At 44.3% G+C, this 25,942-nt stretch overlaps 1 protein-coding gene and 1 pseudogene across 5 annotated transcripts in view; one reads left to right on the top strand and one right to left on the bottom strand.

The window, feature by feature from the left end:
• NAALADL2 (N-acetylated alpha-linked acidic dipeptidase like 2) overlaps positions 1-25,942 on the bottom strand; it is a 363,340-nt gene that overhangs the window by 139,544 nt on the left and 197,854 nt on the right. For all 5 annotated transcript variants that reach the window (XM_085854415.1, XM_085854417.1, XM_085854419.1 and 2 more), the window contains 4 exons: positions 18,492-18,623; positions 18,179-18,293; positions 12,760-12,876; positions 12,380-12,524 (listed from right to left, as the gene is read on the bottom strand). In XM_085854415.1, coding sequence (XP_085710541.1) covers positions 12,380-12,524; positions 12,760-12,876; positions 18,179-18,293; positions 18,492-18,623 — 509 coding nt within the window. The remainder of the gene's footprint in view (positions 1-12,379; positions 12,525-12,759; positions 12,877-18,178; positions 18,294-18,491; positions 18,624-25,942) is intronic.
• On the top strand, positions 206-3,894 carry LOC147012993 (uncharacterized; annotated as a pseudogene).

Genomic DNA, 25,942 nt, shown 5'->3' on the forward strand with positions numbered 1-25,942 from the left:
ACTCTGGAGGGGGGAGGGAGCGAGGAGGATGGGGGAGAGGTGGGGGCAGTGGGGAGGGGAAGGGGGTGTTCTGGAAATGCATTTCATAAGGGGACTTGAGGGAAAGCAAGGGGGGAGGGGATGGTCCCCTTATGCTGGCATTAGTACAGGATTGAATGAAATTGGGTATGTTAAAACAGCACATTCAAATGGGTCATACTAAACAATGCCCAGACACTGCCCAGAAATGTTTGTGGGGGGTGCAGGGGCTTCGGGAGGAGGCAAGCGTGAGGGAACGGTAAGGGAAGAAAGGGGCGTGCCAGTGTTTGTGCGTTTATTTAATTTCCATACATACGATAAGCTCCAGAATCTCTTAACCTGAGACAACTTCCAGAATTAATCAGAAGAGCAGCAGTTACGACTGAAAAACAAAAAACACAAAAAGCTTTCATTTGTCCAATTTGCACATTCTTTGCACCCCTTCCTCTCTGCGACCTCCGGAGAGTTGTAGCATGGTGGAGGGGATTTCGGAGGAGGATAGCATGAGGGGAGCGGAAGGCAGTGATAGGGGAGGGGAAGGGAAGGCAGCATGAGGGGAGGAGATGGGAAGGCAGCATAAGTGGAGGGGAAGGCAGCACAAGGAGAGAGGAAGGCAATGCAAGGGGAGGAGAAGGCAATGCGAGGGGAGGGGAAGGAAGCATGATGGGGGGAGGAAGCATGATTGGGGGTAGGGGTGGGGAGGAAGTGTGAGGGGTGGGGAGGTCACATAATGGAGAGGGGAAGGCAGCGTAATGGGAAGAGAAGGCAGCGTAAGGGCAAGGGAAAGAAGCATGAGGGGAGGGGGAGGGAAGGCAGCATAAGGGGAATGAAGGCAGCATAAGGGGAAGGGAAGGAAGCATGAGGGGAGGGTTGGCAGTGTACCAGGGCATTACTGGGGCAATAAAACACACCCAAACAGCAACATTTTATTTTTAACCATTGTGTTCTATTTCAAACTGAGTGGAAAATCTCTTCTCCATCTTCTGTCTTCTTCTTTACTTTTAATAATGTAAGTCTCATTCAATCCCATTAGTCATATCGATTAGGTTCAGAAAACGCTGATTATACACCGCCTTTTAAAGCATCATAAAGCAGGTCGCTCGACTTGCAACACAGATGCGAATAGCACACGAAAAAGCAGCTGATATTTCAGTAATTTATTCGCATGATTTTTAAACAGCGAAAGTTAATTTTTATTCCATTTTTCAGCAATTAGGCAAAGGCTGGTAATTCCGTCAGCAAAGCAAGGTGTCTTGTGGCTTTGAAATGAACAACCAAGCAGCTTGACGAGCGCTCGCCAAGTGGCTTAAACACTCAAGTAAGCACTTCAATGGAACGGCTGTGGCTTGACAAGCGATTTGCGATCGGTCATATAACCCCATGCACCCCGAAACCCCTAAACAATGTCCAGATTGGACAAATGAACACTTTTCTTTTCAGCAGTTGGAACTGCTGCTGAGTTCCAATCTGGAGCTTAAATTTTGTAATTCAGCTTGGTCGAAGAGATTATCGAGGTTCTGGCATGTGCAGAAATGAAATGAAGCCACAAACGCTGGCTGTCTTCAAGCATTTATAAACATTGCAATGTATCCAGTGATATGTAGGTATAATGATCAGGCATTCAATGATATGTGAGGAAAGTGAAAAAAATAAAACTTTATCGTTAAGAAATCATTGCGGCCTGTTCCAAGCCAAGGCATTGTTGAGCAGGCCAAAAAAAAAAATGGTGGCTGAAGAATAATCATAAAGAAATGATAAACACCTAATAAATTATCTTCAAAAGGGGTGCTTGAATGAACCCAAACACCCAATTTTCATTCATGCACTACCTTGGAGCATAAGGAGATTGAAGGCAGCATAAGAGGAAGGGAAGGAAGCGTGAGGGGAAGGGAAGGAAGCGTGAAGGGGAGGAAAGACAGCATAAGGGTAATGAAGGCAGCGTAAGGGTAAGGAAAGGAAGTGTGAGGGGAAGGAAAGGAAGTGTGAGCGTAGGGTAGAAAGCGTACAAGGGCATTACTGGGGAGATAAAGTGTGGGACCGCTAGGTTTCATAGTTTTGGAGTTATGGAGGAGACAGACGGAGTGACAGATGACGGACTGATGGAAGAATGGACAACACACTGACATTTATTATTATAGATGACCAAATACTAAAGGTTGACATGGCACTGGCAAAGTCTACTCTTCATACCATCACCATGGCCAATGGTGCAGTCATTCCACTGAATCTCCAACAGGGAACATTTGTCTATTTTTCTGCAGACCCCACTTCCAAACTATTTTGATTTGCGGTTTATGGGTCTTCACCACAAAAAGATCATTTGGGAACCCCTATTTTCATAACTAGGAGGATCTAATTGACTGAAAAACACCATTTGTAGCAATTCACCCAAAAATGCTTCAGGGTGTCCGAATTTCTGAAATCTCCACCTGTCTATCAAGCATTGTGCTACTTCAGGGCTGAATTCATCATGTATGCCTCTCACAAACCCCAACATTCATGAATCGATCGATATCCAACTGGCAGATGTGTGTCAGTCCAACGTTTCATTTTACGTCTAAGATAAAATGTAAGACACCTGCAAGGTGATTCCCAAATAAGTCACGAGGAGGGGGGGAGGAAGGATGAGGAGGAGGAGGAGGGGAGAAGGAGAAGAAGAAAAGGCGAAAGAAAAACTCGTCTCTGTCATGGTTGGTGATCTGCATCAGCGGACAGCTCGAACAAGGGATAGCTTCGACAGGAATTGAGCAAAGTATGCTAACTGCTGTGGAAAGCAAGGAGAAGCTGACATTTCAGGCATTAACCCTTCATCAGAAGCAAAAAAGCCTCTTTCACTCTGACGAAGGGTCAATGCCCAAAACGGTAACATAAGCACACACTTTGCTCAATATCTGTTCTCATGGTCCTTGTCACAGTTGCATCATTCGATCAACATTCTGTCGATTCCATCCAACGAGGCTGCTTAGTTTCACAGGTTGCCGCCACAGCACATGTGTGCATTGTGCGTGTGATTGTACAAACTGCTCAAAGAGGAAAGAAAATACCGAGCGTGTGATTTTAACGATCTTCTTTTGGACGAAAAATGCAGCAGCAGGCCCTCGCTTCATTAACATGAGTCAAAAACAGTCGATTGCGCATTTTCACAAATCCAGTCTTTCTTTGCACACCCAACTTCAATGAACGACTTTGTGCTGCTTGATACGTAAAAAGTTTTAAATCGATGGCAATTGGAGTTTGGTGGAAAAAAAAACTGCTAATTTGGAAAGCTGGTGAAAAGGTTCAGGGTTCAGCTTGGTCTGGGTCCAGCTAGGTCTGGGTCCCCAGCTATGTCTGGGTGTCCAGCTAGGTCTGGGGGTCCAGCTAGGTCTGGGGAGCCCAGCTAGGTCTGGGTCCCCAGCTAGGTCTGGGGGTCCAGCTAGGTCTGGGGGTCCAGCTAGGTCTGGGGGTCCAGCTAGGTCTGGGTCCAGCTAGGTCTGGGGGTCCAGCTAGGTCTGGGGAGTCCAGCTAGGTCTGGGGAGTCCAGCTAGGTCTGGGTCCAGCTAGGTCTGGGTGTCCAGCTAGGTCTGGGTGTCCAGCTCGGTCTGGGTCCAGCTCGGTCTGGGTCCAGCTCGGTCTGGGTCCAGCTCGGTAAGGGTATCCAGCTGGGTCTGGGTATCCAGCTATGTCTGGGGGTCCAGCTAGGTCAAGGGGTCCAGCTAGGTCAAGGGGTCCAGCTAGGTCAAGGGGTCCAGCTAGGTCAAGGGGTCCAGCTAGGTCTGAGGTTCCAGCTAGGTCTAGGGGTCCAGCAAGGTCTGGGTCCAGCTAGGTCTGGGGGTCCAGCTCGCCGTTTGGGTCCAGCTAGCCATATAGGTCCAGCTCGCCATATGGGTCCAGTGAGCCCATTCTCAGTATTGCTATCTCGAGCAGGGGCTTTTATAAGTATTTTTCACCTTAATTTTCATCTTAATTTCAGCTGGCATGATAGCCTCGAGGTATGCGTTCTCATATTTGAGCTCTCCAGCCTGGGATTGAATCCCGATCCAGTTATAAACTGTCATCCTGGTGTTTCACCTGCAGGTCAAGGCATCAATGTGTGCTGTCCCTCAGACAGACATTTCGCTGGAGGACCCGTCTGCCAACACTGGTTGTTGGTGGACGTTAAAGATCCCACGGTGTCTTTCACGAAGAGTAGGTGAGTTATTGCCGGCACCACGAAAAAATTTACAAACTCCTGCCATAACTACCACTGAGAAGGCAACGGCAAACCCCCAAGCATAACCTTTGCCCAGGAATTGCTTTGACAGCACCAATGCTCTGTCAAAAGGATGGTACACATTATTGATGGAACCTTTCCTTCAATATTCGGTTTCCCAAATCGAACTTAAAACAAAACAAAACAAAATCCAATATGATTAACTGCGATAACTTTCTGTGACTCACAGTTCAGCATAAAATAATCAAATTCTATTTGGCATGTTCCTCTGAAAGTACATATCAGGAAAAGCATTCCATGGTCTCGCCACAGTCTTATGCACATCCAACATGCTTCATTTATAGACAAGACATTTTTGACAAGGATCGACTCGACTTCCCTGTATCAGTCCATTACAGGACAACGGCCTCCTTCAGCACTGTCCACCATTTTCTATTTTGTGCGATTCAGGGTCATTGTACTGCAGATGATTTTTAATTCCATCTCTCTACGTAATCTTTGGTCTTCCTCGACTTCATTGCAGGTTCTTTTCTAGATTGTCACTTTGTAATTCTTTCTTCCGCAATGGTCGTCTGTTGATCTATATCATCCTGGTATTTCACAGGCAGGGCAATATGTGTGCCATCCCAAGGATGGACGTTAAACCAGATGTCCCACCTGCCAGCATTAGTTGATTGGTGTTAAAGTCCTTCGTGAAGAGTAGGTGAGCTATCATTAGGATCCTGAACAAATCCTTTTTGTCCTTTTCTCCTGACAAGGTGGAGAGCTTGCTGTCAAACCTCGACTCAGAATCTGCAACTGGTCCAGACGGCATCAGCCCACGTGTCCTAAAAACCTGCTCCTCTGCTCTTGCTCACCATCTCTCTGTTCTGGTCACCCTCTCATTTGCTCAAGGTCATCTGCCATCTGCTTGGAAATCAGCAAACATTACTTCCTTGCCTAAAAAAGGTGCAAAAGCAGATCCCTACAACTACAGACCAATCAGCCTTCTCCCAATCATCAGCAAGGTTACGGAATCCATCATCGCTTCAGACATTAAATCCTTCCTCTTCTCCAATGGGTTGATATCCAATCATCAATTTGGATTCAGACCAGGTCACTCTACCCTGGATATGTTGCTTCTGCTCTCCCAACAATGGATGGAGGCCTTCAATGCGGACATGAAATCAGAGCCATATCCTTAGACATATTGCGTGTTTTTGACATGGTGTGGCACCCTGCCCTGCTCATCAAACTCTCTTCCAACGGTATCCAAGGCCATCTCCACTCATGGCTCGCAGACTTCCTCTCCTGTCGCAGTCAACGTGTGGCCCTAAATGGAGTTCTTTCATCCACTCTTCCTGTGCAGGCTGGAGTTCCTCAAGGTAGCGTTCTGGGCCCTGTTCTTTTTCTGGTTTTCATCAATGATCTCTCCGACTCTCTGGAAAATCCTCTATTTCTCTTTGCTGATAACAACACCGTTTGCCATACCATCTGTCATCCCTCAGACTGGCAAGCAGCAGCTTCTTCGCTCACTGCTGATCTGGGTAAAATCACAAAGTGGTCCAACATGTGGAACATGTCTTTCAATCCAGACAAACCTCACACTCTCACTTTGTCTCTCCGAAAGGACCGTTTCAACCACCCCTCAACCTCCCCCCCCCACCACACATTTCCAACCTGGCCTCCAAAGCCAGTCGCCGACTGGGAATCCTCCATCGTGCAAAGTTCTTCCTCGGCCCACCTGAGCTCCTGACCACATACAAAGCTTTCGTACGCAGCCTGATGGAGTACTGCTCTTCCCTCTGGGCTGGTGCTCCAGCCTCCCACCTTTCTCGGCTTCATGTTGTTGAAACAAAGGCATTTTGGATCATTGGCATCTCCCGTGATGAGGTCGAGTCTTTGGGCCTCTCATTCCTCACCGCAGACAGGTCGGTGGTCTTTCTGTCTTCTACCATCTCCTATCCGGTCTCGCCCCCCTGCTGTGTCTGCGATTTGTCCCCACCACATTTCCGCAGGGCGCTCAAGGTCTGGCAACAACCCCCCTCTGATAAAAATACCAAAATCACGAATCACTGCTCACCTTCACTTTTTCATTCCTCTTTTTCCCACTTTTGGAATATTCTCCCTCACTCTGTTCAATTCCATTCTTCCCTCCAGACCTTCAAAACAGCTGTTCACCACCCCCATCCAAATCCTCGATCCTTTCCACCCCCATTAATCCACCCCAAATCCACCTCCTTCAAGTTCCCTGCTTTCCTTCCTGAAAGTCCCTGTAATGTCCATCTTCTAATCCCCATGTTCCCTGCCCCATCTCTCTCCCTTCCACAGTTCTCCTAATGTCTCTGTTCCCCACTGTTTTGTCCTTCCCACTCCCTCCCCTCTTGTCTCATGCCCCCCTTGCTGTGCGTTGTGTGTCAGCTCTCATATGAGCTTCGACAAGGTATACAAAAAATATATATATATATATATATCCTGCTCTAACGTGCAGCGGCCAATGCGTCAATGGCACAGCTTTACCCCCAGTAGATGATGATGCTACCTGCAGCCAAGTGCTCCATATCAAAGAAGAAGTAAAAGAAGAAAAAGAAAACTCGAAGAGATTTCTCGTATGGATTGTAAACCTTTTTCAGACCCAAAGGCAGTGTTTTGCTTTTTAACATTCCAAATGCTGCCCATCCTCCTCTGGTACATCTCTTTTCTACTTAAAAATTATCCATATCCATTTTGATAAATTTTAACAAAATAAATGTAATCAATGGATTTTTCATTCTGGCATTGATAATCTTGTATTTCTTGCTTTTTTTTGCCTGGCAGCTAATTATATTGTTTTAATCTGTCACGTTCATTATTTCATGTGATCTTTTGACTTTCCAAACCTAAAGCTTTTCACGCTAGGTTTAAGTTCTTCAGCATTGTTCAAAATGAAAACTGTTTTCTACGAATGTGGTTTAGCCCTTCACCGTCGACAGTTATTCCTCCGTATTCTGAATGTAGCTGTTGTAGCACAACCTCGGCACGCCGTGAAGAATTTCAAGGAGATTGTGTCGGCTTGTCCGACACCTCTTTCTATCTTGGTCTTGTCATTACTTTGGTGCAGTTTCGAGTTCACTGTTTCACAATTGGAGACGTCATTTTCCGGAGATGACGTTCAGATGATTTCACTTAGAAAACAACACAAAAGCCTTATAAACTTGTGGAATACACCGCTGGATTGCAAACAAACAAAAGTTACATCGAATGGGAAGGCAACATCAGCTTAACATCAGTTCCAATAAACAATGTGCTTTGTTTTAGAATGCATCCCTTTGATAATGCACTAGAATGAGCTTACGTTCGTCTCCAATTCCAACGCAACCACTAAGCTCAGAGTTGGCGTGATATCTCAGAGGAAGCATACTTGCCTTTGGGTTATCTATTCTGGGTTTGATTCATGACCCAAAAACAAATTATCACCCTGGTGCATCTCAACCTACTCAATCTAGATGTTGCATCCATGAATGATCCATGCCTTGGATAGAAATGAAACTGGTAACCTATCCACGAGCAAGAGCAGGTGGACGATAGTTTTTTTTTTTTGAGAAAGAGAAGGTGAATTATCACTCGACTCGTTATCAAATTTCAAATTCCTGTTTTAACTTTTAGGGGCACTGCATCAGTGGCACAGTCGTATCCTCTAAAAAATAATTTAACCAGAAACCACATGGTGCATACGCTAGGAAAGGTACCATCGAGTTTTCTGCATGGAATCTTTTTGTATTCTTTGTATGCAAAGTCTAGGCTCATGGAAAAATGAGGGTACATAGGTTAACACACTGAACTGACAACAGTGCAGTGAGTTAACAAGTGGAAACAACAAAGGGAGGAACAAACAGAAGGAAGAAGGAAACACATTCACCTGCAAATAGACAGAGAGAAGTAGCAGAGGGTTAATGACAACAGACAAGATCATAAGTGGAGATGGTCGATGATCATGAGTGGATCTAGTTCGTAGATTCAGACAAAATGTGGTGGACAAGGATGAATCGATTCGCTCTTGGTGAAGATCCAGATCCAGATCCAGATCCAGATATTTTAGTTACCTCCAACACCGAAGGTGGATGGAGGTTATGCTTTCACTCTTGTCTCTCTGCCTGTCGGTGAGCAGGATATCAAAAAAGTTGTAGACAGATTCAGACAAAACTTTGTGGACAAGGTGGGTGTCTCACAAGCACGAATTGATTAGATTTTGGTGAATTCGGATACAGGAAATTTTTTTAATATAGAAGCAATTCTTCACCACTGAGAGATGGGGCCCAAAACAATATGCAGCATGATGTTTCAAAAAGTTATGAACGGATTCGGATGAAATTTGGTAGATGAGTCGGGTACGTGACAAGAACAAGCTGATTAGATTTTAGCTCAGGTCCAAATCCAGATCCAGCCTATCAGTGCAATGGCGGATCCAGGGGGGGGGGGGGTTCACCGGGTGCACGTGAACCCCCACTCCCTCCGCCATTACAATTATGTCACATGATCATCGTGTGAGATATCACTGGACAATCGGCAATCGCACATCTTTTGCTTTCACTCGGCAATTAATCCGAGCCGCGATACTTTTGTCCGCTGGTTCTGTATGAATCCCTGCGACTCAGCGTTTAGTTATGGCTCCGAAGGGAAAGGCAACATTCTCGGGATCGTGTCTTACAGCAAAGCGCAGTACAATCCTGAACTATTTCACCAGGTAATTCAAAGTTTCAGTGGTTACATCGTCCATTAATATAATTAATGATCTGATGATCCGCATTGGCGAGTTTAGGTTTCGTGCTCGGGGTCATTTCACCACATTTTGTGCTTGTCCGTTCGATATTTTCATTGATTTGGATTGGAAACATTTTATGTATTTACATTGTTGTTGTGTATTTTCCAAAGATTCCAAAATTTATGGTCGGACACTGCTATCTCTTGATAGATTAACCGGTTTTTCCTCGATGATTACATTGATTTGAATAAGGCTTGGTGGTATATTTCACAATATGAGAACATCTCAACCTAAAGTGAACCCCCACCTCAAAAATTTCAGGATCCACCCCCACAGTGGGATACAAATCGCAAACTAATCAGTTTGGCGGAGGTATGTGCTCCACCTTGTGCAGTTCCAGTTTGCTTGAGCTCATCTTCCATCAGCTTGGAAATCAGCCAACATCACTGCATTACATTGAAAAGGTTCAAAAACTTCTACCCTTAACTACAGACCTATAAGCCTTCTTACAATCATTAGAAAGGTCATGGAATCCATCATCGCTGTTCTGATTCAGACCAGGTCACTCTCCTCTGAGCATGCTGCTTCTGATCTCCCAACAATGGATGGAGATCATCAATGTCAGACATGAGATCAAGAACGTCTATCTGGACATACCTTGAGCATTAGATGCACTCTGGCATCCAGCTTTGCTCTCCAAACCCTCTGTCCATAGCATCCAAGACCACCTAAACTCACGGCTTACTGACTTCGTCGAATCTCATAGCCAACATGTGTCTCTCATCAGGATCCTCTCATCTCCTCTCTCGGTCAAGGCTGAAGTGCACCAAGGCAGTGTTTTTGTCCCAGTCCAATTTCTAATCATAATCAAGGATCTGGAAAATCCTCTTTATCTCTTTGCTGATGACTCCACTCTCTGCCGTAACATTGCTCATCCTGCAGAGAGCCAGGCAGCAGACTCTTCCCTCTCTGCAGTCCTTGATAGAATCACGAGCTGGTGAAACAAATGGAATGTCTTTTAATCCTGACATATCTAATACTCTCACTCTACCCCCCTGAAAAAACACCTGGCAAATCCTCCCATCTACTTTCTTACCAATTCCCTTGAAGAAGTTTGGTCACTTAAACATTTGGCCTCACTATGAGTCATGACCTTTCTCGGGCAAACCACATTTATAAGTTGGCTACCAAAGCTAGTCGTTGACTCGGCATCCTCCGTCGAACAAAGACCTTCCTTGGCACACCTCAACTCCTATCCAACGACAACGACAACGCCATTCATCTGCAGCTGGATGGAGTACTGCTCTCCCCTCTGGGCTGGCAACCCAGCGTCAAACCTTGCTCAGTTTGATGCCATGGAAATGAAGACCTTCAAAATTGATGGAATATCCAGCAATGAACGTGAGTGGTCTGGGCCGATCACTTTCACATCTTTGGACAGTGCGTTGGTCTCCGTATTCAACCACCTTCTTTCTGGTTTTGAAACCTCTGTCCTTTGCGTGTTTTGCACCACCCCAACCCTTCCGGTTTCTGCAGAGTGCACGCGGTCTGCCAGTAACCACTTTTTGATAAAACTCCCAAAACCCAGAATCACTCGTCACCTCCACTCATTCGTTCCTCTTTTTTTTGCCTTTGGAACCAACTTCCTCGGTCTCTTCAATCACACTCTTCTCTCAAGGGCTTCAAGACAACTGTTCGCCATATCCCTCAGGTCATATCCCCCATCCACAACCATGATCTTTTCTACCCCCATTGACTCTCCCCAAGCCAACATCTTTCTGTGCTTTCCAGTTTTTCCTTTTACTTCTGTGATTGAGAGTTTGTGGCTGTCTCTATGTTGTTCACCACATGTTCACCCCCCCCCCACCACCCTTCCCCACATCCTTTATGTCTCCAAGTGTCCCTCGAGTTTGTTTTTCAACACTGTTGCTGATGTGTCCCCCTCTTAAACCCTTCTTTCTGATGTTATTTTTGTTCTGTTATGTCCTGAACTGTTCTGTGTTCTATATCCTTCATGAGCCTTGCCACCGCACACAAAAAAAAGGAAAGAGATAAAGAGATAAAAAGAGAGAGAAAGAGAAGGAGAGGGAGATTTGCTACAGATGTGCAGATGAAGCAATAGTCATTCCCTTTCTCTATGACATGAATTACTAAACTAACTATTCACATTATTCTGATCGACACCACATGAATAAAAATAATTTCCCATTGCTCGGCCAAGACGACCTTTGACCACAAATTATGACACTTTTAATGATGGGCAGTCATCCAAAATTATTTTTGCATTTGATGCAATCTGTCCCCATTTTTCTCTCTCCTTTTGAGTCACGTCACAAGAGAAAGAATAATCATGAGAGAGAAGCAGGCGCCCATGGCATTGTATAAAAGAGCAATTGAAAAGTGACAGTCATCACATAGTTAGGAGATAAAGAAAACACAAAGTGAAATGTGAAGATGAAAAGGCACAGACAGGTATGACAAACAAAGTGATAACACGAGGCAAAGATGACGTGCGTGGAGACACTGATAAGATGGTATCGAGAGTACATCAAGGTAGGCGAAGGCTGATACGACTTTGTGGCTGCCATCGGTAAATCTGCGAAGAGCCATTGGTGAAGGTACATATTCAACATACAGCCAAAGGCGCGAGTCAGTTGTTACGGATTGTAAACATCTGGATCAGCCCAACGTAAAAACAGAAAGCGTCTCCTGATTTGCACTGGGAAGTGGTTTGCAATTGTGAGGAGCACGCATTGGATAATTCGGCGGGTTGACGAAGCTCGTACAGAGAAGCTCGCGGGGACAGTTGGCCACAGACAATTAACTCTGCAGCAAATTATGCCATTAAAAGGTGGAAGCATGGATTATGGTGAAGACTCAAGAAATGTGCCAGCTTGAGCCAGTTTAACATTGCCCAATGAGTACTCATGGATCTGAGGTTCAAATTCCATCCACTCAGTCGCTTTGTCCATTGGCGATACGAAATACCTGACAATCCATGTTATTGGTTTGTTTGTCATGGCTCTCTGTGCCGAGTCATACATTTAATACACGTCCAAGCTCTTCCATGAGCGTTATGATAATTGGGGGGGGGGGGTGGGGGTCAGATGAGGAGGGAGAAACAAAAGGCAACCTTCAAAATACACAATGACAAGCCCGCAACCAGACATGGTGGCGTAATGTTTGGAGTCTCTGCTCTGAGTCTGGTCGGTCAGCAGTTTGAACCCAGCCGAGTCATACCAAAAACTTTTAAAATGATATATGCTGCTTCCTTGCTTTACACTCGGCATTTAAAAAGGACAGAGCACGGACAAACAATCGTAGGTTGACAACATTAGTTCAGGTGTTGATGGGCCGAACGGCCTCCTCCTGTGTTGAAGTTCCTTGAAAGAGAACTCATATCATTAACACATGTGCACACAAGTCACTGTTTTTATGCAAGGACTAACCTGTATTCTGGCAAAGATCATCTTCTTCTGTGATGTGCTGTACATGTTTGCCACTCCCCAGGAAAACACCATCACTCGCAGGAGGGCAGCTTGGGTCTGTGTAGACCAAGGCCCAATGGGCGCCAAGCTTTGCCAGTATTCGGAGCTGGAAGTAGACAAAAGGATAACAATGTAGACCGGTTAAAAACAGATTTTTGATCAATGCCCCTCCCCCCCCCCCCAAAAAAAAAAGCAAAAGGGTATTTGTTTTGAAAAAGAAGAAGTTCTGCACATGGTATTCAATTCATATTTACTTGAGTGGTGTGCTTCCTTGCAAATCATCAATGACAATGAAACCTCTGTACAATGAAAAATAAAAAGGTTCACATTGTGCATCTCACCTTCAATAACAGTGGAGCATAGCCTGTCTTTAGCAGGACGATGCGACCGGTCATATTTACAATGCGCGACATGTTGAGGTCAGAGTCACGCCCGTACCACACGTTTATTACCTCGGCCTGCACAGGAGCGAAGGAGAGCCACAAATCAGCGGACATATCAACAAGCCATGACAGGCCTCGAAATGGCCCCCAAGTGCTCAGGTATTCAAAATGGAACATGTGTTCGGGTTTTAATCAGCTCGTTTGGTAAACCAGTGGAAACAGGGTAGTTCATTTGGGTAGAGTGCCAACTCAGGAACTCTTTTATGCCTGCATTTTGAATCCCTGCGTTTAATTATTTTCCAAATGCTGTGACACTACTATGTAATCAAAGCCAAGCATTTGGAAAATTATTTCATAATTGGAAGATGAAAAAAAAAAAAAGTGTTTCATTAAGAACACATTTCGACTTTGCTAGCCATGCACACATTGGACAAATGGATAGTGCATATGATATCCACTCATTAAATTGACCGTTGGGTCAGTACCCAAGCTCAATTTCAATTACACTGGATATCTATGGCCGCCACAGATATCCAGTTGGTGGATTTGGTGTGGACTGTGGCGAAGGGGTTGGTGGATGATGAGAGGGCACTGGTTCCAGGAGCTTTGCAGTGTCACAATAGTGGTTTGGCAGGATAACACATATTCGCCTCTGAGCTGTGAAAACCTGGATTTGAATCCACACTCACAAACAAAGTCCATGCTCGTATTTCACAAGTAAGGTGAGGCCTCATTGTGCGTGTCGTGCCTCGGATCAACGTTAAACTGGGCATCCCGTCTGCCAGTACTGTATTAGTTCGTGGATATTAAAGATCCCGCGCTGTCATTCGCAAGGAGTCGGCGAGTTATCGTCACCACAGTGAACAAACTACAAATTCATGCTCTAACCTAGAGGGGGCATGACATCAATGGCACACTGACACCCCCTTGCACCCCCAGCCAATGATGCTACCCACAGCCTTGTGCTGCATAAGATAAAAACTATGATTGTGATGCAACCAGCAGAAACATTTGTAATTAGCTACATACAGACAACTGGAACAGCACTCGGCAGAGCGCATGCCGACGCCAGACTGAACAGTTTAAGTTTTGAATCCCACTGATAGGTCTGATCTGCATCCGGACCTTAAACCAAAATCAAATCGGCTTGTTCTGGTCACTTAACCAACTCATCCACCTCGATTTGTCATAACTCATCCACAACTTTTAGAGATATGGTGCTTTATATCGTTTTTCGCCCTATTTCTCAATGGTGAAGAATCACTATAAAAATTCTTGTATCCAGATCCGGATCCTCACCAAAATCTAATAATTTTGTCCTTATCACACACCCAATCGGTCCAGAAAATTTAGTCCGAATACGTCCATAACTTTTTGAGGCATCCTGTTCACAGGCAGACAGATAGACGGGTGAAAATATAACCTCAGTCCATCTTCGGTGGCGGAGGTAATTAGCAGAATAACCCGTTTTTGTGTTTAATGGTATTTTTAGCTCGCCTGTTCGAAGAACAGAGAGCTATAGCGATACCCCCGGCGTGAGCGTGAGCGTGAAAATGTAAAAGTTTTTGGTGCAAGTTATTTAGAAGCTTGCCATTCATTTGATATGTGTACTAGGATGCTGATATTTGGCATGGACGTTCCTTTGGGGTATACTATTGATGTAGTGAAGTTGAAATTAAAAAATAATTTTAATGTTTTAAATTTTTGACCTGTTTTGAACTTAACTTTTTTGTAGCACATCAACGTTAAAGTTTTTAGTGCAAGTTATTTAGAAGCTTTCCATTCATTTAATATGTGTACTAGGATGCTGATATTTGGCACGGAGGTTCCTTTGGGGAATATTATTGGTGCAGTGAAGTTGAAATAAAAAAATAATTTCAAATGTTTTAAACTTAACTTTTTTGTAGCACATCAACGTTAAAGTTTTAGGTGCAAGTTATTATTTCGAAGCATGCCATTCAGTTAATGTGTGTACTAGGATGCTGATATTTGGCAGGGAGGTTCCTTTGGGGTATATTATTGGTGTAGTGAAGTTGAAATAAAAAAATAATTTCAAATGTTTTAAACTTAACTTTTTTGTAGCACATCATCGTTAAAGTTTTAGGTGCAAGTTATTATTTAGAAGCTTGCCATTCATTTAATGTGTGTACTAGGATGCTGATATTTGGCAGGGAGGTTCCTTTGGGGTATATTATTGGTGTAGTGAAGTTGAAATTAACAAATGATTTTAATTTTTTTTTGAAATTTCAACCTAAGATGGTGTCAAAGCCACCCAATGCTCGCTTGTTTATACTAGACGCTTGCCATTCATTTAATATTTACTAGTTCACTGATTACAATATACAAATACATATAATGCTTTAAAATTATTTGGATCAGACTTCACTGCAATGCTTTATAAAAAATATTATTAGACTAGTCTTTTAAAACCAAATAAATGTATAACCAGGCGAGCATTGGGTGGCTTTGACACCAACTCTCTGGTTTTGATTTTCTACTCAGTCTAATTAGACCCTTGAAAATCAGTTGTGATTAGCACGTTGCCAACAACTTTAATCATAAGTGACTTGAGGGAACATCTTTGTTATTATATGTGGACAAACTGTGTGTATCAAAGGGATACATTTCAACAAAACAACTCATGCTTTCGTCCCCCAATTTCAGGGGTTACACAATCTTCAAGGTCTAGCAACAAATGGTGGATGGAATTTGAGGGGAGAAAAAAAAATGGGTTCCTTTGAACTTTGTGAGTGAATGATAGTATTTTAAATTACATAATTTGAACTTTGAAAACGTACTTTAGTACGGCTTTGAAAACTACTTCACATAATGTAATGGGACTCAGGGAAAGAGATATTATCAGGGAAGAGTATTCCACTTCCCACAGGACCCAATGGGAAATCAGTCAATCACTCGAGCAAGGTCAATTTATAAATGTTCCCATGATGCAACCCAAATAATTTATTATTCAAAGCCACACCTGAAGAAGAAATGGAAATCTTCGTATTTACAAAAGTCACCCCAAAAGCGAACCAGGACAGTCAAACCAAACCAACCACACCATTCTCACTAAAACTGGACACTTTTATCTGATGGCAGTCTTACCCAAAGCAAACGAAGTGACCGAGATTGACGCAATAGAGGGTCCATTTGACTTGTCTGATGTGAAGGCAATAGAGTGGGGGTTCATTTGACTCGACAAAGTACTTTCACAGTTCATGACTCAAGATTTGAAACTAATATGTTGGTACAAACCTGAAAAATAATAGCTTCTGGCTACCCAGTCCAAGGAAAAAACTATTTTCGTACACAGAGTCAAGGCTCATATAAGAAAGAGACTGATGAGCAAATCAGTATGCAAAAGGACAAAAGGAACAGGGGAGAGGGGGAGGGAGAGGGAGAGGGAGAGGGAGAGAGGGAGAGAGAGAGGGGGAGAGAGGGAGAGAGGGAGAGAGGGAGAGAGAGACAGACAGAGACAGACAGAGACAGACAGAGACAGACAGACAGAGACAGACAGAGACAGACAGACAGACAGACAGACAGACAGACAGAGACAGACAGAGAGACAGAGAGACAGAGAGACAGAGAGACAGAGAGACAGAGAGACAGAGAGAGAGTGAGAGAGAGTGTGAGAGAGAGTGAGAGAGAGTGAGAGAGAGTGAGAGAGAGTGAGAGACAGTGAGAGAGAGAGAGAGAGAGAGAGAGAGAGAGAGAGAGAGAGAGAGACAGTGAGAGAGAGAGAGAGAGAGAGAGAGAGAGAGAGAGAGAGAGAGAGAGAGAGAGAGAGAGAGAGAGAGAGAGAGAGAGAGAGAGAGAGAGAGAGAGAGAGAGAGAGAGAGAGAGAGAGAGAGAGAGAGAGAGAGAGAGAGAGAGAGAGAGAGAGAGAGCGAGAGAGAGAGCGAGAGAGACAGAGAGACAGAGAGACAGACAGACAGACAGACAGAGAGAGAGAGAGAGAGAGAGAGAGAGAGAGAGAGAGAGAGAGAGAAAGAAAGAGAGAGAGAGAGAGAGGTGGACGGAGGTTATGTTTTCACCTCATCTGTTTGTCTGTCTGTTCGTCTGTGAGCAGGACATCTCAAATATTTGTGGCTGGACTTGAGCGAAATTTGGTGGACATGTTTGGTGTGTGAAAAGGACGAATTGATTAGATATTGGAGAAGATCCCAATCGGAATCCAGATCAGAGAATTTTTTATTGATTCTTCACCACTGAGTGATGAGGCGAAAAACAATATACAGCACAATATCTCAAAATGTTATGGACTGATTTGGACGAAACTGGGTGGACAGGTTAGGTGCATGACAAGGAAGAAGTGATTCGATTTTGGTGAAGATCCAAATCCGGATCCATATACAGGAATTTTTCAAATTTTTCAAAGTGATTTTTCACCATTGAGAGACGGGGCCAAAAACGATAGATAGCACGATATTTCAAAAAGTTGTTGACGAGTAATGACAAAACTAGGTGGATCAGTTTCTTCGGCAACAAGAACAAGCTGAATAAATTTTGGTTCAGGTCCTGTTCAGTTCGGCCTGGTGTTGGTATGCGCTCCACCGAGTACCTTTCTTGTTTGAACTATGGTGGTAACGGTGTCTGCATCCCAACACCCCTCCCATCCTCCCATCTCCCTCCATTTCATGCAAAAAGTACATTTGACCTCCATGTTAAAAATTACTTCCATGCATTTTCTCGGGAATCATTTAAACCGGGTAAAACATTTTCGCCCTCAACTCAGAAAAACTTACTCCATTTGAAGTTAACCTTACACATTGCCTGCGAGTTCTTATTGTTTACATCATGAAAGGCTTGCAATGCTCGATGCACGTATAGACAGATACTTTTGGCCTGGTCATTTTCAACATTAAATGTTGATCTCCATTGATTGCCCGGTTTCGCTGCATACGCTTGATGCAATCACATGCTTAGCACCGTTAGCGTATTTGACGTAGTGCTCGCAAACGTGTTTGCAAACTTGATGACACGATTCGCGGAGAGGATACAAAGAACAAATTTGTCCCAATATCACCAAAATTTTACTCCCATTTCACTAATTTGAGTAAAACAAGGATATGTAAACAAAAAAATTGGACTTGATATGGTGGCATCTTCTTGTGTCGATGATACGCTGCAAACTCCGTTGCCACCAACACATACGTTCAACTTTTCCATTTAACTGGTGGTGCAAGAAAAGCGAAATTTTCTTTTTAGGCCGATGACAAAAAAAATAAAATAAACTTGATTGCGATGACAACGTAAGGTCGGATATTTATGCCCCTGCTCGGTTATAAAATGCATACTTAAATTATGCAAAAGCCCTTGCTTTGTGAGATAATCATGTATAGCTTTGAAATGTCACAATCAAACTGATTGTAATTACAGGGTTCGGAAGGTCCCTCGAGGAAGCGTTTCCGTGTTCATCAGGTGAGCACGACTCCCCGGAATTGAGAAAGCAGGACCATTCAGAGGCCTTCTCCCTTTCTTGCTTCAAGACCCTGCAGAGATATGGAGGGTCGTTGGAGAACGAATGTATGGAAATCCAAAATATCCTCAATTTGCAGAAGAGTGAACGAAAAAAAAAGAACCGCTTTAGCTCTGTGGGTCACCTGTCTTCGGACGTGTGGAGTGGCCCATTGGATCTTCGGTAGTTCAATGCAATTTACTTGTTTGTTAGACATTCCCGATGTGCTTACCAAAACTTGACCCGTCTCCGCTTGATCCTGAACCGCGGATGCTCGGTAATCTTGACGTCCTGCAGGCCAGCCCGTTCCCACTGCAGCCGCAGCCACTGCACCCTTTCGAGTTCGCTGCCCAGGAGCTGACCACTGAAAAAAAAACAGGAAAAACCAAATAAGTCTTTATCAGTTTTTTTTTAATTCATTTTAAAGAAACCCAGGGTGTATTTAGTGTCAAATGTACATCTTCACAAAAAATATCTAAAACAGTAAGGAAAGAAAGAGCTATTGCAAAAGCTGCAGTGTGGGTGGAAAGGATGAGATCTACAAATGTGAAAGTGTGCGAGAAAAGTGCGATGCTTTCTAGATAATTAAAAGCTGTGAGAGTTAAGGCAGCTATTTGCCTTATCACTTAGGGACACTTTTGTTCTTTCTGCCCTTGCCGTTTCAATCTCACCACGGAAAACCCTACGGGACTAGGTAGAGACACCTTGAAAGTGGCTGTAAAAACTCAAGGCCTTCCGAATTTCTCCTTTGTCTCACCATCATCGCACTTCTTTTTATATCCTTCTTCCAGGCCTCGGGCCTTGCAATATAACCCAGTCCGAAAACACTTTTACAACGCGCAATGGCAGCTTGTCCTTCAAAGTTAATTTCTCAAGGCCTCCCCCCCCGTCCTCCCCCAAGCTTTTGCACATTTGATTTTTGAAGCCAGCATCGATCAGATGAAAGAAAAAGGACCAAGAGCAGCAGATAAAAAGGACCAAGGGCAGGGTAGCTGTGCCTTTTGCCATTATTCCTGGCAGTCTGTGCCTTGGCTAATTTTGGTCATGTTATGGTGAGGTGTACTTTGGGGAGGTGGGCAAGGTTTGGTACATTTCCACATCTTAACCACTGCACACTGAATCATCCATCAGAGGAGGTGACAGACCTGGTTTGTTTGTTGTTGTTTTTTCGACAGCTATGCCGGGTGAGTGAAAATGAAAAAAAGTCATCAAAAGTGTACGGCCTGACCACAAAGCCCTTCCATTAATAATATTGATCACAGAGGTGCAATTCTCAACGAGAAGATGGGGAGGGGGGGGGGGAGAACATGCTCACACAAACATGATTACACCGAAAGTGTTGGATGGGATTATCAACCGCAAGGTGAAACCCATCAAGCAGTCGTCGGTATTTGCAAGCAAATGAGATCGCTGACTTTATATAAACTTGAAACATAATTATGAACTCCAGATGATCCTGTGATGGAATGATGTGAGAGTTGCACGGTCAACTCCAAAATGGAAACTGTTTGCTTTAACTGAGTAGGCTGACAGTTCAGCGCAACCAGGGAGAGAGCACGCATGCACATAAGCACGCACGCACGCACGCACACACGCACACACGCACGCACACACGCACGCACACACACACTTTTCTCTTCTGCGGATGTCACACCTTTATTGATTCTACTTAAAAGGATTTGAACATGTGGTCACAGCATTACTAACTATGTGCCAATATTGGAATGCCAAACAATAAGTTTCTGTGTCAAAGGGCGTTATGTCAACCATGGTGGCCTTAAGTTTGAAACTACCAAACTGAACATGTCATGCATTTTCATACAAGTAACTGCAGGATACTTACATGGACAATAAAACAGACATATCTACCTCTTTGGCAGCAAATTCAAGTCCCACAGGCCATAGCAAAGCTGGCAATTGGCCTTTCAGTACAAAGTGACAGCAATATGTTTTCATTAGCCTCAGAATTATCATCGTCCTGCCTGCCACGGCCCGACCCAATGGCCTGTGGGACTTCACCTGCACAACACATGCAAGCTCGAATACAATTCCAATGAGAAAAAAACATGAGCAACAGCCATGAGAGTGACTGAACATGTGGTGTAATGGCTGTTAGATTGCAGCACCGCAATGTGGCATTAGGATCCAAGTGTCCCTCTGTCTGTGACTACGTATATCTCTGTGTCTGTCTCTGTCTCTCACTCTGTGTCTCTCTCTGTGTCTCTCTCTGTGTCTCTCTCTGTGTCTCTCTCTGTGTCTCTCTCTGTGTCTCTCTCTGTGTCTCTCTCTGTGTCTCTCTCTGTGTCTCTGTCTCTCTGTGTCTCTGTGTCTCTGTCTCTCTGTGTCTCTGTCTCTCTGTGTCTCTCTCTGTGTCTCTGTCTCTCACTCTGTGTCTCTCTCTGTGTCTCTCTCTGTGTCTCTCTCTGTGTCTCTCTCTGTGTCTCTCTCTGTGTCTCTCTCTGTGTCTCTCTCTGTGTCTCTCTCTGTGTCTCTCTCTGTGTGTCTCTCTGTGTGTCTCTCTGTCTCTCTGTCTCTCTGTCTCTCTGTCTCTCTGTCTCTCTGTCTCTCTCTTTCCAGAATATCCTCAATTTAAATGCTAAGAATATTATATTAGATACAGGTTTCCATCAACGTAATTGGAAGAACAACCATAAAAAAAACATCTGAAATATCACACTTTTCAATCTCTTTGAATGTTGCTTTTACATTGTGAGATCCTGAAAGCCATGCTGCCCAGTACAATTGTTCCAATAATCATCAACATCCTTGAGTTAAAGCATATCCCTGATGTGAATGTTTACAATGGAAAGCATTTGAGAACGTTATTATATCGCCTCGGTTCAACCCCTTACTGAAAGGGGAAATGATATTGAACAAACGGAAGTACCACTTCAAGCGCACAGATAGCAAGCTACCTTTGGTTTGGCAACAGGTGTGTTTGAACACCCATCTTGGCAAAAAAAGGCTTTATGATTATTATTAACGTTAATTTACCAAGTAAAGAAACGTAAAATTAAGGAACACCAACAGTATGTAACAGACAGACTTCAATACAGACGCAAGTTCATCAAATCTGAAACCCCTCAACTGTTCTGGTAACACGGGCAGGCACCACCTCCACCACACTGGTTATTACCACATTGATCCTGACTAAGATTTTTCTGCCACACATCATCATATCTGTGGTCTACAAACAGATCTGGAGAGGTATCTGGAAAAAAATTAAAAACAACAATTAATAGGAGGTCAAACTTCAGGCTATGTCCAGAAAGAGATAAAGGAGATCCGGACTGCCACGGTCATATGGTGGAGTATTCAGCATGGCATGATTACATCCTCGACCTACGTAGGCCAACACACAGGAGGGAAGGGCACCATCTGTGAAAACACGTTTCTGGCTAATTCGCCATCATCAGCAAATGTCTCTCCCCACCCTCATAGAAGAAACCACGCAGCTTCTGGAGATACCCAGAAATATGCGCGCGTGTGAACACACACACACACACACACACACACACACACACACACACACACACACACACACACACACACACACACACACACACACACACACACACACACACACACACACACACACACACACACTCTCTCTCTCTCTCTCTCTAGTGTACTCAGTTATGATTGAATGGAGGTCTCCCCCTTTGTCGGCCATGATGTAAGAGTAATGTTGAGTGAGTGTTCGAAAGCCACCATTCTGGTTTTCATCCGACAGAGTGGTTCGTGATGGCAGCGAGCTGAAGTAGTTGGCTTCAATCTCAGCTTCCTGGTAGGTGATGTCATTTATAAAATGGAAATTATTCCACAATGGACATCAATCCATAAAATGGCAGTGCGTGTCACAGCGAGCGCGAGACAGGACGAGTACATCGAGCCGTGTGCCCGGTTCAAACATTTTTTTTGAATCAAACATGACAACATGCAAAGAGCAACGTTACCTGTTACACAATTATCGCCACAAAATAAAGGGCAGCAGCTTATTGTAAATAAATGTTGAGATTTTAAAAACTCACAGGATGTGTGTGGAACGTGTCACAGAAATGCACTCCGGTTCGAACTCACGAGTGCGACGTCTGGTAGCCAGCCAGCTCAGTCTACGTTTGGTAGCTACCTGTCTGTCTACGTCTGGTAGCTACCTGTCTGTCTACGTCTGGTAGCTACCTATCTGTCTACATCTGGTAGCTACCTGTCTGTCTACGTCTGGTAGCTCGCCAGTTCTGTCTACGTCTGGTAGGTACCTGTCTGTCTACGTCTGGTAGCTACCTGTCTGTCTACGTCTGGTAGCTACCTGTCTGTCTACGTCTGGTAGCTACCTGTCTGTCTACGTCTGGTAGCTACCTGTCTGTCTACGTCTGGTAGCTCGCCAGTTCAGTCTACGTCTGGTAGCTCGCCAGCTCAGTCTACGTCTGGTAGTTAGCCAGCTCAGTCTACGTCTGGTAGCTACCTGTCTGTCTACGTCTGGTAGCTAGCCAGCTCAGTCTTTGACTCAAGCAGTAGAAAACCTTTTTTATTTTACCAATAATATTCCAATAATGAGCAAAACATTATTTTTATCCACCGGCAAACATGCCCTGTGTTAAAGGTGACAATTCCAATCAATTTCCCAAGAGGTCTTGTGGAGTATTACCAATATTGTGCTGGTCACTTGCTGATAGAGATTCATTTTGGCTCAAACTTCCATGCAAATCATGATTGGAAAGATTATTATCAATGGTTCAGTGCAAAAGAGTAAGCTGTAAGGAAGCAAGATGGGTAAAAATGGAATGAAAAGGGCACCGTCTCGGAGCAACAGTCCCCATGAAGCTGGTGAGATGACGTGCAGTATTATATTATAAAGAATAGAAGCACACGCTCGCTGCAGGAGCCGGTGGGGTGGTTATGTTATTATCTTTATGATTATTAATACCATAGCAGAGTTACTGCCTGAAGGTGATCTTGTTCCAAGCATGCAACACGTTCTTCTGACGCGTCCCTTTATCTGGGCGGTGTATAGGCAACAAATAGCTGCTTCGATCGATCCCCCCCCCCTAACAAAGAAAATACCAAAATGAACAATTAAATATTTGTTTTTTTGCCAAAACATGATGGGATCAAACGAAACCTGCACATGCACAACTTCAGGGAGTCCTCTATAATTCCTGAATGTTTCAGCTTATTGTGTCAAATCCTCGAGGAGGAGGAGGAGATGAGACAAACACACACTTGCTCCATGATATATACAGGAGAGACACAAGTCGTCGGTTTAACCGCAGGTTCACACGTGACACGTGAACACACGTGGAATTGTTTATAGTGCAGGGACTGCTGGCCAAGCAGCAAGTACATTATGACATCACAAGCAGTGTAACCTGGTGTCAAGGAGTACCTGAGAATATCAGGTGTCAAGGAGTACCTGAGAATATCAGGTGTCAAGGAGAACTTGAGAATATCAGGTGTCAAGGAGAACTTGAGAAGATCAGGTGTCAAGGAGTACCTGAGAAGATCAGGTGTCAAGGAGTACCTGAGAAGATCAGGTGTCAAGGAGTACCTGAGAAGATCAGGTGTCAAGGAGTACTTGAGAAGATCAGGTGTCAAGGAGTACTTGAGAAGATCAGGTGTCAAGGAGTACGTGAGAAGATCAGGTGTTAAGGAGTACGTGAGAAGATCAGGTGTCAAGGAGTACTTGAGAAGATCAGGTGTCAAGGAGTACCTGAGAAGATCAGGTGTCAAGGAGTACCTGAGAATATCAGGTGTCAAGGAGTACCTGAGAATATCAGGTGTCAAGGAGTACTTGAGAAGATCAGGTGTTAAGGAGTACTTGAGAAGATCAGGTGTCAAGGAGTACCTGAGAAGATCAGGTGTCAAGGAGTACCTGAGAAGATCAGGTGTCAAGGAGTACGTGAGAAGATCAGGTGTTAAGGAGTACTTGAGAAGATCAGGTGTTAAGGAGTACTTGAGAAGATCAGGTGTTAAGGAGTACTTGAGAAGATCAGGTGTTAAGGAGTACTTGAGAAGATCAGGTGTTAAGGAGTACGTGAGAAGATCAGGTGTTAAGGAGTACTTGAGAAGATCAGGTGTTAAGGAGTACTTGAGAAGATCAGGTGTTAAGGAGTACTTGAGAAGATCAGGTGTTAAGGAGTACTTGAGAAGATCAGGTGTTAAGGAGTACTTGAGAAGATCAGGTGTCAAGGAGTACCTGAGAATATCAGGTGTCAAGGAGTACCTGAGAATATCAGGTGTCAAGGAGTACTTGAGAAGATCAGGTGTCAAGGAGTACCTGAGAAGATCAGGTGTCAAGGAGTACCTGAGAATATCAGGTGTCAAGGAGTACCTGAGAATATCAGGTGTCAAGGAGTACTTGAGAAGATCAGGTGTCAAGGAGTACCTGAGAAGATCAGGTGTCAAGGAGTACGTGAGAAGATCAGGTGTTAAGGAGTACTTGAGAAGATCAGGTGTTAAGGAGTACTTGAGAAGATCAGGTGTTAAGGAGTACTTGAGAAGATCAGGTGTTAAGGAGTACTTGAGAAGATCAGGTGTTAAGGAGTACTTGAGAAGATCAGGTGTTAAGGAGTACTTGAGAAGATCAGGTGTTAAGGAGTACTTGAGAAGATCAGGTGTTAAGGAGTACTTGAGAAGATCAGGTGTTAAGGAGTATCCGAGAAGAGGAATTAGGAATTGTTCAGAATGCTGGCGACACCTCATCTCTTGGTCGATCAATGACACGGTGGGATCATTAAAGGGGAACCCAAATGCAAACATTTTTTTCTGTGAAAACCATTGAAAATCATAAATCACGGTCTAATTTGAAGGGAAAGTGTCCTTGCCATGGTGGTGTGTCGAGCTCGTACTGTGGTGCTGTATCGTGACGTGTCGTGTCCATGTCCTCCACAGTGGAGGGGGGAGTGGTGTTCGGGGGAGAGGGGTGTGGGGTGGTTGTGGGTATTTTGGAGGGGTAGGGGTGTGTGAGATGGTGGTGGGTATTGTGGGGGTGATGGTTGATGGGGCATTGTGGAGGTGAGAGAGGGTTGGGGGTGAGGGGGGGGGGGTGGGCACTGAAAGTTTTGGCATCCAAGGTCAAGTCCTCTCGGAGGAGTACATGATGATACACACATATTTTCTCTCCACTATAAATAGATGGTGGTTCATTTGATTTGTAGAAATTTGTGTTGAAAACAGATAATTATTTTCAGTTGTTCTTGTGCTAACTTCCAGACAATGGCAACAGGTGACAGGTGTTTGATTCACCACTCAAAGCACCCGTGTATATGTGCTGGTACCTGGGTAAAGATGGTGTTACAGTTTCGAGCGACGGCTGTTTCATCCACTTACTCGTGGGAATGGCATCCTCTCTCAATCGTGGCAGATAACCACAACATCTATCCATCTATGTCGTTTCATAACAGTGCTCCATAAAATGCTCGAGTACGAAAGTGAACATTTCGTCGGCCTGATCCACACACACGGGTATTTCAGACAAACCTCACCAAATTTCTGGCAAACTTCGGATCTTTTGGCCATTGGTGTGGCATTAAACCATCTCGGTTTGTATAGCTACAACCACCAAGGACACATCAACTCAGGATATTTGTGGAAAATCCAAAATTATTCACCGTTTGAGTTAAATTGGACGGCAATGTAACCCGTGTGCAGTACTAATATGGCGGTCGACTTCCAGGTGGGACGTCA

This window comes from Eptatretus burgeri, chromosome 14 (genome assembly GCF_056783735.1).
Source record: "Eptatretus burgeri isolate ZD-2024b chromosome 14, Ebu_testis_v1, whole genome shotgun sequence".
Classification (NCBI taxonomy): Eukaryota; Metazoa; Chordata; class Myxini; order Myxiniformes; family Myxinidae; genus Eptatretus; species Eptatretus burgeri.